Source organism: Toxorhynchites rutilus, chromosome 3 (assembly GCF_029784135.1).
Source record: "Toxorhynchites rutilus septentrionalis strain SRP chromosome 3, ASM2978413v1, whole genome shotgun sequence".
NCBI lineage: Eukaryota > Metazoa > Arthropoda > Insecta > Diptera > Culicidae > Toxorhynchites > Toxorhynchites rutilus.
The window spans coordinates 39484324-39500642 of NC_073746.1; the positions used below are offsets into that span (position 1 = coordinate 39484324).

The window sequence follows — 16319 nt, forward strand, 5'->3', positions numbered from 1 at the left end:
GGAACGTTAGTGCCATTGAAGAAGAAGAAGAAGAAGAAGAAGAAGACAATAATTTAAGGTTGAGGAAAAAGAAATCCTTTATTTTCTCTATAGATGGCTGTAGTGTTCGATATCTCGTATAGTATCGATCAAACACCTTATTCAATGTTATTCTCGTTGTCATGGTGACATTTGACACTAAAAAGCCCTTTTGCTGTTTTTCGTTTGTTCCATTCAGTTGTGAGTTGTAGGGTGTTAACAATGGAAGTCAACGAAGAGAAAATTCGGTACATTCTTTGATAAAGGTGAAAATGCAAGCCAAGCCGAAGATATTGTAAATGGTTTTTGTGCTGCCGATACTGTAACAGCTAGTTTCGTGCAATTTTGATTTTGTCGATTACATTCAGGCTTTTTTGATATGAAAGATGCACCTGGCACAGACATGCCTGTCGTCGAAATTGTCGATAAAATCACAGAAAAAATCGAAATTGACCGTAGCACATAGCACAGGAGCTGAAGATCGACCAGAAAACAGTTTTAAACAATATGCGTAGGGCTGGACCCAAAGAGGTTCGTTGCTTGGGTGCCACACCAATTAGCTCAAAAAAATATGATGGATCGAATTTCTATCTGCGAAGGCTTGGTCAAACGGAATGAAATCGACCCATTTCTTAAATGGATAGTGACTGGGGAAGATAAGTGGGTCACATACGATAATATTGTGCGAAAACGATCGTGGTCAAAGCCTGGTGAAGCAGCTCAAACGGTGACAAAACCTGGACTAATGGTCAAGAAGGTTTTACTGAGTATTTGGTGGGACTTAAACAGAATAATTTTTTATGAGTTACTTCCATATGGCCAAACACTAAATTTAGATCTCTACCACATTTTTCTCGCATTGCAAAGTTATAAGAAATTGGAATCAAGAGAAAATTGTGAAAATCGATCACTATAGTTTTCGCCTATAAGAACCAAAACTTCTATGAGAGAGACATTATGAAATTACCTTTAAAATGGCAATAACATATACAACAAAACGGTGCATATTCGACTCAAATCGGACAATCGTAAATATCTCAAATAAAATTTTGAATTTTTCGCAAAAACTAATACATTATAGTTTTTTGCCTAACCTAATATATTCTACTAAAATATTATTCATTCTCATAACAAGTTGATTCGCGTAGTACACCTTACACAGTATCTTGAAAATTTCATATTAAGATCATTTGAAAAGCGACAAGAATTTTAGGTTAAAATAGCAGCAGAAGAAATTATCAGAACAATGGACAGTGAAAGGCAAATCATTTCAAAGGATATTTGTCGCAGTTTTTTCGTGGAGCAAACAAATGAGAAAAAGATTCGATTTCGATTATTCGACGCTCAAGTCTACGGCAAAATTAAATTCCAGAAACTTTTCCAATTTGATTAGCATTAACATTGTGTTAGAAGCATTTCCAGCCTAAAAATAAAATTATTCCGTAAGAAAATCACAAATCGCCTTTTCGGCGCTTCGATGCCTTGTTTGTAACATTCTCACTATGCCCCACTCCTCGGCAACTGTCGAGCGATTTTTTGATGTAGAACTGCATCTTTCAGGAAGGGTGCCAAATCAGAAAACAGGTCACGTTTTTATGAAATAAAGTTAACGTTAATAACTATTTTCACTGTGAACAGATTCTCATGATTTGCATACCAATCGAATCGGAAATTTTCTTGAATTTGTTTGATAGGATATTCATTTCAATTCGCTAATCTCTATACGATTTAAATTCATGAAAACTGGAAGAACTTGCTTTTTACCCATACATTTGCTCTGCCGATTTGTGTGCTAACCCTACCCGTATTTCGATACTTATAACTCTAACATTTCTTAACAGAAGATGTTTGCATCAAGTGATAGGAAATATTTCTGCGCGTCTATCACAATTAATAAAATGTTATTTTTCATGGGATAAACAATTGAATAACTGTAAAATGTCAAGTCTAAACGTCATAATTGTCAAGTTTTGATTGGCAAGATTTACGGTTTCCCCAACACAGACTTCAAAATCGATGTACCTGTGGAAATTCGCTTTGCTAATATACATGCAAGTCGGGGGTATTTTTGTTCCCACCGAGCTGTTTTTCCCTAACACGGACTTCAAAATCAATGTGCCTGGGAGAATCCGCTTCATCAAAACATAAAAGACGGCTTTTCTTTATCCTGCTGGGCTGAGCTAATTTTGAAGTCCCTAACACGGACTTCAAAATTAATGTGCCTGGGGGAATCCGCTTTGCAAATACATGCAAGTCGGGGGTAATTTTTGGTGTGGAGCGCTTTTGTACTCGTTTTGTACTGAGGAACCTGGAAAAATCGTCATTTCAGATACTAGAGGTGGATGAACTCTCGCGGTTCGAAAACTACCTAACCATGAGATGTGCAATTTTTTCAAAGGGAAATGTAAAATACAATGATAGTTTGACAATTTTTCCGTTCAAATATTTTGGTAGTCCTAGTCATCATATCAAACGTGAAAGGACGTTCATCAAATTGATTTGTAACGAAGAACATAATCTATTACAAAAATCGTGTCCTAGATACAACCCCTTACAATTTTTCTGAATAAAATCAAAACAAAAATATGCTTTGAAATCGGCTTAGCAACAATACGATGAACGCTATTTCGAGATCAAAGAATTTGATCAAACATCTCGAAAATTTAAAAAAAATGATATTATGCAATCTAGATTCCAAAAATTATGTATGAGTATTATCAAACACACGAATGACTAGCAAATGTAAATGTACTATTTGTAGTAAATAAATGAGTATTCTTTAATGCTAATAATTTTTTTTTTCTCTACAACGAATATTTTCGACGGTGTACCGATTTTTGGAAAAAAAAAGTACAGATGAGAAAGATTTTTGACCCTCTGGTACAGATTTAAATGTGGCAACACTGCTTACAAGTGTTCTCTTTGTTTCTATTTTGCAACTTGTTTGTACATTTTCATAGTTGCAGCTTTCTCATTATATTAGGCTGTCAAAAAAGTCCTGCGGTATTTCCGCGAGGTGTCGTTGTAAGCGCGTAGTTCTAGTTGTATTCATTGTATCGAGTCATACTATAGCTTGTTGGAAAGGTATTTTTGCGCGCTATAATATAGTCCTTGACAGTGGTTTGTTTGGTTAAGTCGTTCGTGAGTTATAGTGTCGCAAATATGGAGCAAAATAAAGAGAAAATCCGACATATTTTACAGTACTACTATGACAAAGGCAAAAATGCATCTTAAGCTGCCAATAAAATTTGTGCAGTTTATGGACCCGATACAGTTTCCATTTCCACCGCACAACGATGTTTCAACGTTTTCGTTCTGGTGTAGAGGTCGTCGAAGATGCGCCACGCTCCGGAAGGCCTGTTGTCGAAAATTGCGACAAAATCGCTGAATTAGCCGAGAAACACCGACATAGTAGCAGCCGTAGCATCGGCCAAGAGCTGGGGATAAGTCATCAAACCGTTATTAACCATCTGAAGAAGCTTGGATTCACAAAGAAGCTCGATGTATGGGTGCCACACACGTGGACGCAAAAAAACATCTTTGACCGTATCGACGCATGTGAATCGCTGCTGAATCGCAACAAAATCGACCCGTTTCTGAAGCGGATGGTGACTGGCGATGAAAAGTGGGTCACTTACGACAACGTGAAGCGCAAACGGTCGTGGTCGAAGCCCGCTGAAGCGGCTCAGACGGTGGCCAAGCCCTCATTAACGGCCAGGAAGGTTCTGCTGTGTGTTTGGTGGGATTGTCAAGGAATAATCTATTATGAGCTGCTTCCCTATGGCCAAACGCTCAATTCGGACCTGTACTGCCAACAACAGGACCGCTTCAAGGTAGCACTCATGAAGAAGAGGCCATCTTTGATAAACAGAGGCCGCATTGTCTTCCATCAGGACAACGCCAGGCCACACACTTCTTTGGTGACGCGCCAGAAGCTCCGGGAGCTCGGATGGGGGTTCTTTTGCATCCGCCGTATAGTCCGGACCTTGCACCAAGTGACTACCACCTGTTTTTGTCCATGGCGAACGAGCTAGGTAGTCAGAAGTTAGCCACAAAAGAGGCCTGTGAAAATTGGCTATCCGAGTTTTTTTTGCCAATAATGAAGCGAGCTATAACAGGGGTATTATGGGTATTATGAAGTTGGCATCTCGTTGGGAACAAGTCATCGAACAAAACGGCGCATATTTGACTTAAAACAGATGATTGTAACTAATTTTATGAAGAAATGAAAATTCAAAAAAAAAACCACAGGACTTTTTTGACATTAGGCATTATATATATATATATATATATATATATATATATATATATATATATATATATATATATATATATATATATAGATTTATCTCATTTCCCAAGTTCGATTCAGGTCCATTACCGTGGAATTCAATGTTTAGATTATGTTTTTAGTAGTTTTCAGTATTGTTGTTTATGGGTTCATTAAGAGAATTAAGAGCATTAAATCGATGTGTGTTTTTTTGCTATCCGATGTTTCGACCTGGGCCGTAACAGATGTGCTTCCGGCCTGCACTAGTGCTCGCTTGTTCTCGACCGAACCACTCAAAATAAATTCCAAACGTGTTATATGACATCTTAATCTCAAATAACTATTGTTTGAAAAAAAAACACAAACATTAAGCATGTAAATTTCTTCAATAAACGTTGGGACGACTTAGGTAGAGGAAAAGAACGATAAGAACAAAACAGTTATTCATTCTGATTTTTTTTATTGTATTTCAAAAATAAAAAACAAACTTCAAAACCAAAATATAACGGGTCTTTTATTAAGCACAGGTTATTTGAGATAATGAGTTCATTTTTTTTCTGGTTGTAGTTACATTTTAAGAATGAAATTTTGATTTGGGTCATACGACCACCACACACCCGTTTACAGCTATCGATCCGTTGGGTTCGGCCACACGTTTCGACCGGAATGTTGCGAATTTCGTGTTGGATGTTGTCTCTGAGCTCTTCTAGAGTTGCTGGCCTATTAGCATAGACCAGTGTCTTGACATAGCCCCATAAAATTAAATCCAACGGCGTCGAATAGCATGGGCGAGGCGACCAATTGACAGGTCCATTTCACGAAATAACACGTTCATCAAACGTACTTTTCAATAAATGTAGCGTACGCTGAGCGGCAAATGGCACCGTCTTGTTGAAACCACATACCATTGATGTTAAGATCTTCCAATTCTGACCAAAAAAAGTTTTCCTACATGTTGCGATAGCACTCTCCCTTGACGATAACATGACGGTCGTTCCCATCGACGAAGAAATACGGGAATTATTGAATTGGTTCTTAGAGTATCCCTTAATAGTTTGATTCGCTTTGACGTTGACGGGGCTTCACAGGAACATTCTTCCACATGTTGAATTGACGTAATGAGTTTATTTTCTATCACCGCTATAACAAATTCATTTTATGAAGTCCAGACAAGCAAAATCATCTCATGACGTCTATATGGTTCAGGTCATGTGAATTAAGCTACTTGCGTAAGAATTTATTCCAATGTCATAAGAATCTCGGGAATCACTGTTTTAATCACGCAAAATTTATTTAAAATTTTCTCTTGCATTTAATACTTTTCAATTTTTAGGTTGTTTTCACATTCTTTTCACTGTCAAAAAGACCACTTTTGAAACGCTCAAAGCACGATGTATTCGATAGAGTGTTGTAGCCCTAGAATTCAACAATTCCACTAGCAAATGTTTTTCAAATTTGAATCAATACATTGGAAGTCGTTTGCGTATTTTCTGCCAACAAATCTCGACTTAATCCAAATCATTAATGCAACTTAAAGTATTTTCCTACATTTCTCTCGGGAACTTATATTAAATCCTATATTTTCATGCATCCAGAATAAGTATAAAAATAACACCATTTTTTATCTCTATCACATTTTACGAACCCAACGCATCACGGTGGGAGTAGTTCATCCTCCTCGCTCCCTTCCACAACAGCATTCGAAATATCCGTGAGCGATTTGGATAATTTCTCTATCAGTGCAGGTTTCACTTCGTCCAGGAAGACGTGAGGATTCGCATTAATGGCCTGGTTACCGATTTGTTCCAGCACCGGATCACCGTTGAACAGATTCTTCAGATAAAACTGCGCATCTTTGAACTTAATTTTCAGCCCAATCGGATGGAATTTGATGTAGTTTCTTCCATCCTCCGGTTCCAGGTAATAATGGATCTTCAAATTCACCAAGGTGTCATCTTGAAACGAGAGCGAACAGTTGAGATGATGTTTTCAGGAAATATTCGTGGTACTCACTAAACGTCATATTAAATGGTCCTTTGCCAGTTAGTTTCAGCACCAAAATAGTCATACTCAAGTCGTATTGCCCTTTAACCTGTACCGACGGTAGTCTAGCACTGATGTTAAACTTTCTTTCCGCTAAATTATGACTGTTGAATGTATTGAGATTGATAACTCGCTCTAATTCTATCCAATTAAGGCGTACCGAATTTTCCGGAGCACAAATCCAGTAATCCCATAGATTGTAATATTCGTCAAACTGGCCTTCAAACTTTTCCCTCGGTCAATGTCGATCCTATCGATTTCGAATGGATCCAATGGAGCGGCAGTCCGATTTTCTCCAAAGTCTCCCGAAGCGATATTCGGCCGCAGCTTGTCCACTACTTCGAAGAGACACTTCGCTAGTGCCGGATCGGTTCGATTGCAAACCTCAATCACTGGAGCTAAAAGAGGGACCTCACCGATTATCAAACTCCAACATCACCAGCGCTCGGAAGTATTCACAGATATCGGCATATCCGACGGCCAAATTCAGCGCCACAATCACAGCCACGGCACTCGACTTCATTATAAGCACTCCCACCTAAAAAGCAACTCTATACACTGGCAGTAACTAGTGGAATGAGTGAATTTTCCGGAAATTTATATGATATATGTGATGCGATTCAATAACAGCCGCATTCCCGCGGCACACGCACTTTGCGTACAATAGCAAGTAGCACCGAGATTATGATCTTCCCTTTTTGTTAGAGGCGTAAAATGAGAACGAACGGGGAGCGATTTCTATTCGATGAAGGGGTAAGCAATTGTATCATGAGGTGACGTCCAGCTGATCCAATACCTTGTTATTAGCATTAGTAGCGAACTGCTTGACTCATCAGTTTGATAATCGGTTTTATCTTACATTATCTGTGATAGCTCTACTATCACCCCGATTTGATGAGCCTATTTCATTTCTGTTTTTGTTTGGATGCCCTACAATGCTTCAGCTTGTTTTACATTTAAATGACAAGTAATTTTTTGTATTCCATTTTTTGAAAGCAATCTTTTTTTTAAATGATGATGATGGTCTCGCTTCGTTTCCCTACAGAGGTTTGAGCAAGACGAGTTATGTAAAAGATAATTTATTTATTCTTTCTCAACATCGAAATCAGTTTAGCAAACACAAAAAACGCACTGATTTTATTCGCAGATATAAGTTCAAAAAATTGCAATGTCAAAAGATAAGCCAATACTCAGTCATGTCCGCCACAGAGCTGATACGGTCCCGACGAGGCCCTTGCAGCCAAGTGGTCCACCAGAGCACAAGTCCAACCGCCAGCCTTGTTTCGGATTGACTATGAATATATCAGAGAAATCGAGAAAAATTACCTTTACGAAAAATTGCTATACCGGCATTTAAAAAACTTTCAATCTTAATATATAAAAGAGACTTTTTCCCACGTACGTATAACTCATCATCACTGGAGAACGGCTGATCAGATCTACGTCGTCCATATATTTTGTGAGTTTGTCTTCACCCAAATTAGAATGATAGTGAAAAATTCGAAAAAATTGACTATGCACATCTATATATATATTAGGCTGTCAAAAAAGTCCTGCGGTATTTCCGCGAGGTGTCGTTGTAAGCGCGTAGTTCTAGTTGTAACGGTCGTGGTCGAAGCCCGCTGAAGTGGCTCAGACGGTGGCCAAGCCCTCATTAACGGCCAGGAAGGTTCTGCTGTGTGTTTGGTGGGATTGTCAAGGAATAATCTATTATGAGCTGCTTCCCTATGGCCAAACGCTCAATTCGGACCTGTACTGCCAACAACAGGACCGCTTCAAGGTAGCACTCATGAAGAAGAGGCTATCTTTGATAAACAGAGGCCGCATTGTCTTCCATCAGGACAACGCCAGGCCACACACTTCTTTGGTGACGCGCCAGAAGCTCCGGGAGCTCGGATTTGAGGTTCTTTTGCATCCGCCGTATAGACCGGACCTTGCACCAAGTGACTGCCACCTGTTTTTGTCCATGGCGAACGAGCTAGGTAGTCAGAAGTTAGCCACAAAAGAGGCCTGTGAAAATTGGCTATCCGAGCTTTTTGCCAATAAGGAAGCGAGCTTCTATAACAGGGGTATTATGAAGTTGGCATCTCGTTGGGAACAAGTCATCGAACAAAACGGCGCATATTTGACTTAAAACAGATGATTGTAACTAATTTTACGAACAAATGAAAATTCAAAAAAAATACCGCAGGACTTTTTTGGCAGCCTAATATATAAAATTCTCGTGTCATCATGTTCGTGGTCGAACTCCTACGAAACGGTTCGACCGATTTTCATGAAGTTATGCACTGAAAACTTGGTAGGCATGAGAATAGGACGTAAACTATATATGATACCGCAAGGGTACCGATTACCATATGTTTTATACCGATTAGGGTGGTCCTATGCAAAAAAAATCTTAATAATTTTTATTTCTTTTTTTTATAAATTTGGCATAAAAGTACATAAAACCTCAAAGGTCTATCTCCATTTCCTATTTTTAATCGCGATTTTAGTATTTTGGTATAAATAATATCCAAATAATCGACCCGTAGATTGTTTTTCAAAGAGAACGAATGTCATCCGACCTTGAAACGCAATGCGTATTGACGTCATTGAGCTTCGTGTTCCATTTCTGTGAAGCGTAAATTGTTATGAATTTTCGAGTGAAATAAACACGCTTTTAAAACAAAAATTTTGAATGAACTATGGCTCTATTGTGTGTTCTGTGTAACAGAATAACACATTCTTTACAGGTAGGGAAAATATCGGACGAAAATAGTCTCTGATAATTATTTTATATTCTGGATAATATTTTGGCTGAAATGCAAGGAGATTTATAGAAAAATAGTTGAGTTAGGGTCAAGGCTATGTCTACTAAGTATTCAAACAACATCGAATAAACATTTTCATTCAAATTTCAACAATTCAAATTGCTTTCGGGTCTGCTAATGACGAAATCAGTGATTGTTCGATATTGTTACCACAAACATAGCCTTTTTATAATGGCAGAAGATTTCATCAACGACACGACCGCAAGCCTAGGTGGATGTCTAATATATCAACGAATAAAAACTGATAATGACGGACAATCATTCATAAAAATTAACAACGCAGACATTGACATAGAAAACCGTTCAGTAGTGCCATATTCGCCTCAGCTGAGCAAAACATTCGATGAAGAGCAACAAATTTGCAACAAACGAAACTTATTCTTTCTTTCAATTTACATTTAACGTTCAAGAGAACAAACATGTCAGATTCGTGAATGAAATACATCGGGAATGGAATACAAGGAATATTTTGTGTGTTTTTTAAATTTTTGTCATCGACTTGGCGCTCTATACATCAGTATGTCAAACACAAGTATGAAAGAAAGAGTAACGAACGTTTCAAGTATGTGTAGATCTTTAAAATATTTAAACACACTTACAATACATTAGTTATTTTTTATTTTACAATCAACATATACACTAGAAATAATTTTTATGGCAGAACAACGTTTGCCGGGTCAGCTAGTTTCATATACTTTATATCTGTGTCACGAGCGCAATGCTCAAAATTTTGTAAACTACTTTTTTCCAACTAATACAACTATAAAAACGACATATCCGTGAGCGATTTGGATAATTTCTCTATCAGTGAAGGTTTCACTTCGTCCAGGAAGACGTGAGGATTTGCATTAATGGCCTGGTTACCGATTTGTTCCAGCACCGGATAAAAATAAAAAATAATAGTCCATCGTCACCAAGATCATAACAGACATAATAGAGATTAACACAAATTAAAGAAAAAATAATTTAAAAAATTCAGATAGTACACATAATATAATCCCTTCAAAAAAACATCGTCAGAGTGATTTAAAATATTAAAACAAACTACAAAAAATTGTCCACATTAATTCTCCGTTCATATAAAACTTCGTCAGTAAAAATCTTCGTCATAAAAAGATTAAAAAATAACGTTCGGCTGTTAATAAAACACAGCTTTCACGTGTGAAATACAGTGCCTCTTAAATTCTGTAAGTGTTGTTGCGCATTTAATATGTCCATTACATGGCATCGAAATGAAAACATTTATTCCTTTGAAGTACAACGAATTTTGTGAAGCACATGACAAGAAACTAGGTGTTCTTAATTCATTCGCGTTTCTCTTGTTTTATCTATGAAAGTCAATTCGTCTTTCAACTCGATCACACAAATATCGTGACAGCGAACCGTTAACTACTTTAAAAATGAACACCATAGGTACATAAATAATTCTTTGCTTCACGGATAACCATTTTAGAGCGTACAGCATCAAAAATGAGGAAGTGAATTTATTACATTTTAGAATCAACCGCATCATTTTGTTCTGCAAACGCTGTAATCTCGATATTTGCGTATCATTAGCTAAAAATAGAATGGAAGAACGAAAGTCTAAATGAGGAGAGATGATTGATTCGTATAGCTGTGTTTTCCTGCAAATAGTTAAATCGTTTTTCAATCGGCATAAGATTTCATACTTCTTGGCAATTCTCTTGATGACATTGTCAATGTGAGTGTTGAACTTGAGTTTGTCATCAATAATCACGCCAAGATATTCAATCTCCCGAACGCGATCAATAGTCTCGCCATCAATTACGATAGAGACGTTTTAATTAGACCGATTTCGCGAGATTGCCATAAATTCAGTTTTATTTATATTCAATTTCAATTGCTTATACTTCAACCATCTACTTAAAGAACGCAAATCTCCATTCAAATGTAAAACGACCTGATTCAAATAATTAGCTGCAATGAATAACACAGTATCATCTGTAAAAAGGTTAAAAGCACAACATCCTAAAACTCGTCGAATGTCATTGATGTACATAATGAATAAAAGGGACACTAATACACTTCCCTGAGGTACTCTAAGATTACTCCCTACGGGACTGAAAATTCAATCATTGAAAATAGTCCTTTGAGTTCTATCCTGCAAATAGCCTTCAAACCATTTATATAAAGAACTCGTAATTCCAAAGCGCTTAATCATATTCAACAACAAGGGCCTAGGAATTGTCTCGAAAGCGCGTTTCAGATTCAAGAAAACAGCAATGATGGCATCTTTACATTCTAATGTCTCTTCCCATTTTGCCAACACCAAGTTCAGTGGGGTTTCGCAGGAATGGCCTTCCCGATATGCCGATTGCTCTGGTATTAGCAAAGCGCTGAAATTTGAATATTGCAACAGCTGGCCTTTGACAACTAATTCTAATATTTTCTCTATGGTGTTCAACATGTTGATGCGACGAAATTCTTCGGCTTTAATCGTTCCAGCAACCTTTAGACTAGGAACTATTAAAGATTCCTTCTACACCTGAGGCACATGCCCAGTGAATATAGATGTATTATTAAGGTCCAGCAAGATGTAGTCAAAAACATGAAAGCAATCTTGAATAACTCTAGCATTAACACTATCCACTCCAGCCGTTTTTTCTAAGGAAAAGCAAATAGTTCTAAGTTCATTTAATGTAACTGGGTGAAAACTTTCAAAACTACAATTACTATCAACCGGCTGTTTTATTTCTTCAGTTTCATCGACCAATAACCAAAATAGATTATTTGATCAATGAAACACTATTGACAAAATAATCGTTGAACTTAGAAGCTATTGTCTGTTCAGACTGTTCAAGTGTGACATTATAAGTTATGGACCGCGGTTTGCTATTATTAGGTTTCAATAGGAATTTCAAAAGTTTCACTTATCATTAACACATCGAAAATACATATGGACTTTATCACTTATCAGTGTGGCGCTTCACTTACACGATTCTTAGAATACTTTTAAAAAAAAATAACAATTCAATATTAAAGTAAAATGTATGAACGACATGTTCCGATGAACAATTGCAAATATAAATATATATATAGAGAGGGGCATTTGCAAAGGGGGTCTTCGTAGCCACTTGGTTACGCGTTCGCTTACTAAGCGATCGATCGTGAGTTCAAACTCAGGGCCCTCAATTGACCATCTTTGTGTTGTTATAGAATAATTACGTCCACGCAACCATCATCAGCTATGGAGATCGATCCACGGTGGAACAAAGATCGATTCATCCATACAACTGCTCTGCTCTGCAAGAAACATCGGGCTGCTGTTCTATAAATAACCCAACAATGATCAATATCAACTTCTCCGCTGTCCGGTCTGCTGAACAATGGAAGAACAGATAGAATACCCTTACGCCGAAATGGCTACTAGAGTGTAATTTACCATAATGTAATGGAACAGAAAACCTAACGCCTAAATGGCTACAACTTCTACTGTGTAATTTACAATTTATAGAAACATAAACATATCTACATGTACACGATAAAAAAAAATCCGGCTAAATAAATGGGATAAAAAAGGGGGCATTTGCATATGAAGTAAAATTCTGATTATACGCGAGCGTAACATGAGCAAATTTATAACACATGCGAATTGGGGCTCTTTTGGTATTAACAAGTTCTTCCGCACAGCAACTCGATGTTGATAATTCCTTAATATTTTCCTCCGTTGATCGTATTTTTTTCACATATCCACGTTGGAGAGCCTTAACCCTTCTCTTCGTTGGCTGAGGCATTTTGATTGAATATAATACTTTTCCGTTTACTATTTTCGAAAGCATAGGCAGCCGTGGCAGTGTTCCGAGCTCTGCAATACAATTTTCTTAACCAATGTTAAAGTTGCTGAAACTTACATTATAGACACATTAAACGTAAAAATAATGGACATTGCGGAACACATTGCGGAAAATTGAAAAACGAAAATTTAACTTTCAGAGCACTAGCTCGAGTTTTCCGACGTTTTTCACTATACAGTGCGACGGCAGATGAAAATTTAATATCTTGTGAGTAATCGATTAGAGTTTGGTTGATGGGTAGTATGCGAAAACGATCAATAAAAATCATTAAAAATCATTAAAAAGATCATTAAAAAAATTATTGATTTGAAAGAATTGATGGCGCTTATTTCTGGCAACCATTTGTGACTTCCTTCCACCTTCACCTTAACATCATTTAAAAAGTTTTCCGGGGAAAGTATTTGTCTCACTTTAAATCTCTCTTTTATTTTCTATCATATGTTTGTAGGGGACCGCGGGTAATACGGACAGTGGGAGTAATATGGACAGGCCGATTTCTGTTAATGAGAACACCTTCATTCACCTTCATATTATTCTATTCTATTCTATAATATTTAAGCCACCCTATGGCAATGAATACTGATCAAAAGTGGAAAAGGGAAATAAAAACCGAAAATCATACATGATTCCGCGTGAGGATATAATTTTAGCTGCTTCGATATTAAGCATTTCGAGTGGTTTAATATCAAAATTCAATCCGCTGATGGTTATATTTCGGTTTGTGAGTTAACAGAGAAGCGATATTAGGTATGTACGGAAAAGGTAAATTAATTTTTGAGTGGAAAAATTTAAATTATTGAAATAATTGTACTGGTGGGGTAAAACGGACAGTTGCCAGTGGGAGTGAGATGAACTGTGAAAAGACTGTTTAATCTATTCCTAAGGAATTCCCTGCGTCTATAAATGGAAATCAAATCACCAAAAGTGGACAGTTTAGAAGCTGACTGGAACCAAAAACAAAATAGTCGAGGATCTGTCCGTTTATACTGCTGAAAAGCACGATATCACTTCTAGGTGGATGAATTCGATTTTTTCATCATTTAACGGTCATTCGTGATGAGTTGGTTTTTTTTATTCCTCTCGCGATCGATAAACTTCTACGCTTCATATTTACCATCCTGTCCATATTACCCCCACTACATGTCCATTATACCCGCATCGAAAAAAATGTTATACTTTTCGGTCTGTTTTGATTCTAGAAAAAAAACATTGAAAAACACTTTTTTGTAAAATATTTGGTCAGTTAGATAGAAAAACAGTATATTAAATTGCAAGAAACTGCATCAAAAATTTGAGAAACATGAGATATAATTGAAGTTCTTCTTAAAATATCCGTTTTACTCCCACCTCCCCTGTATGTTTGTGTTTTGGACTGTGGTTAAACGGTAGAAGAGAGTTTCAATGCAGGCTAGATCCTAGAACATCGAACTTACCTCACATGAGAGCATCTTTAAACGCTGAGTTGTGAAGTCATTTCAATTACTTATGAGAAGATTCAAATTACCAAATATCAACCTTTTAGGGTCAGAGGTTCAAATCAGACTATTTAAGAGTTCTTGAAACGGAAACAGACCGTCAGAAAATCTTATAAGAGTATATAAAATATCTTGCGATAAATCTTCTGAGATATTCAGAGAATTTATGAGCATTTCAGTAATCAAACCTTATTTTTAATCGTTATATATAAAAAAAAGATTTTCCCACGTACGTGTAAAATATTATCACAGGAGAACGGCACGCATTTCTTTATATATAAAAGACGGATATTTTATAATAAAAAGGGAAAATTTGGAAATAAGAGGTACGCATATGTATGTTTCGCAGTAAAAATTATCATTTGGATCAATTTTACAGATCTGAACGATTACATACATAGACTTTTGAAATGTATTCGTTATTTTTTGCTAACCAAAAATATTCTCCAGAAATAAATTATATGGCAGAACAACGTTTGCCGGGTCAGCTAGTTATGTATAAATTATGTTAATGAGTTTTGTTATGATTTATCTTGTGTTATCCGGATATCCGTTTCATCTCTACTTTTTGAACAGATCTCATACAAACACACTCTACAATTATTGCTTTGAAAATTCTGTTGATTTATATCCTGCCTGGATTGCAGTGAACTTTCAGCAGAAATTCCAACTTGTTGACGGTCATTCTCATCCGAAGATGACGACAGTATCAAAATTCTTATTGGTCTACGTACATTGATTCTCTTTACTATTACTCCCTGAGGAAACAAACAAATTTTCTTCTGATTGATCATAGGTTAGGGATAGCATAGGTTTCAATGCTTGTCTTATTTCAGGAACCAATTTCAAAAACACCATCTATATCGGAAAAATCTTCTCATGAATTTGTTACGTCCTCTCTAGATATGTTCGGGCGTATCGGCATTCTTGGGGTGAAGTTTTATAACTAGATAAAAATATATATTTAGAATTTTGTGAATTTTTCCCCTCAAATATAATAAAAATATTCACAATTTATTTACACTGAAAACTAAAATAACTGTAATTTTTTTTTTAAATCAACCCGATTGTCCACAGTATTGTAAGTATTTCAACTGCCTTAATTTCAACCGTACCTATTTTTACCATTTACAATAACTGTCAATAAGAAAATAAAATTGCTTCACCATATATTACAAAATTCTAAAAAATTGGGAAATACAGAATTTTGTGATTTAGAAGTAGTAATTGTTCCGAAAATTTTTATTGGCTGGCACCGTAGTGGCAGATTGGTGTAGTTTTCAAGCAATTTTGGTAGGGGAAGGGTGGTAAAGACGGACGCCCTAAGTAAAAGTTGATTTTCGTAAATTTCACAAAAAAAAATATAGCTATCTCACCATAAATTGATATTCTCTTTTTATAGTAAAATTTGTCTTTGAGTCAGAAAATTTGAAAAATGAATATCTCCGCCATCTTTGAAAAAAAAATTGAGTCGGGAAAAACGGACACTTGGCGGGAAAGATGGACATTTGGGGTGGGAAAGATGGACACTAACTGAAAATTCAAGTTTTTGTTCTCGATAAGTTTTGGAGGTCTTCAAATATACCTTCAAAATAGTTAAAAAAGGCTAGACTAAAATCACCCAGAAGGGCTTGTAATTTTCCTCATTTTTCCGTGTCTAAAATAGCTTCCGGCATTCGGAATGACTGAATCGGATTACGTTTCAAAAACCACTCTGCTGATTCGTCACTGATATCTAGCTGCACTTGCAAACGTAGTAAGTGGGCATCTGTTAATAAAAGAAGGAGGAGATGATCAAATTGTTTTCAAAACCAAATGTTTGTCTTTAGTCAGTGGAGTGTCCGTCTTACCCGACTTGATTAGTATTTTAGTTTCGTCAATATTT

General features: G+C 36.5%; 1 protein-coding gene across 1 annotated transcript; it reads right to left on the bottom strand.

Moving 5' to 3' along the window:
- Nucleotides 1–5393: 5393 nt before the first annotated feature.
- Nucleotides 5394–6924, bottom strand: LOC129777373 (circadian clock-controlled protein daywake-like). Its single transcript, XM_055783614.1, has 4 exons — nt 6791–6924; nt 6492–6729; nt 6302–6435; nt 5394–6243 (listed from the first exon to the last, which is right to left on the bottom strand). The coding sequence occupies exons 1-4, from the start codon at nt 6852–6854 to the stop codon at nt 5942–5944; spliced, it is 738 nt and encodes a 245-aa protein (XP_055639589.1). The 5' UTR covers nt 6855–6924; the 3' UTR covers nt 5394–5941.
- Between the last annotated feature and the right edge of the window lie 9395 nt (nt 6925–16319).

Bases quoted from the DNA above. Each gene is read 5' to 3' on its own strand.
- LOC129777373 (XM_055783614.1), bottom strand. From the start codon at position 6,854: ATGAAGTCGAGTGCCGTGGCTGTGATTGTGGCGCTGAATTTGGCCGTC. The intron at 6,730-6,790 runs GTGAATACTTCC...TCCCTCTTTTAG, and splicing joins CGTCGGATATGCCGATATCT to CTCCAGTGATTGAGGTTTGC. The intron at 6,436-6,491 runs GTACGCCTTAAT...TACATTCAACAG, and splicing joins TTTGTGCTCCGGAAAATTCG to TCATAATTTAGCGGAAAGAA.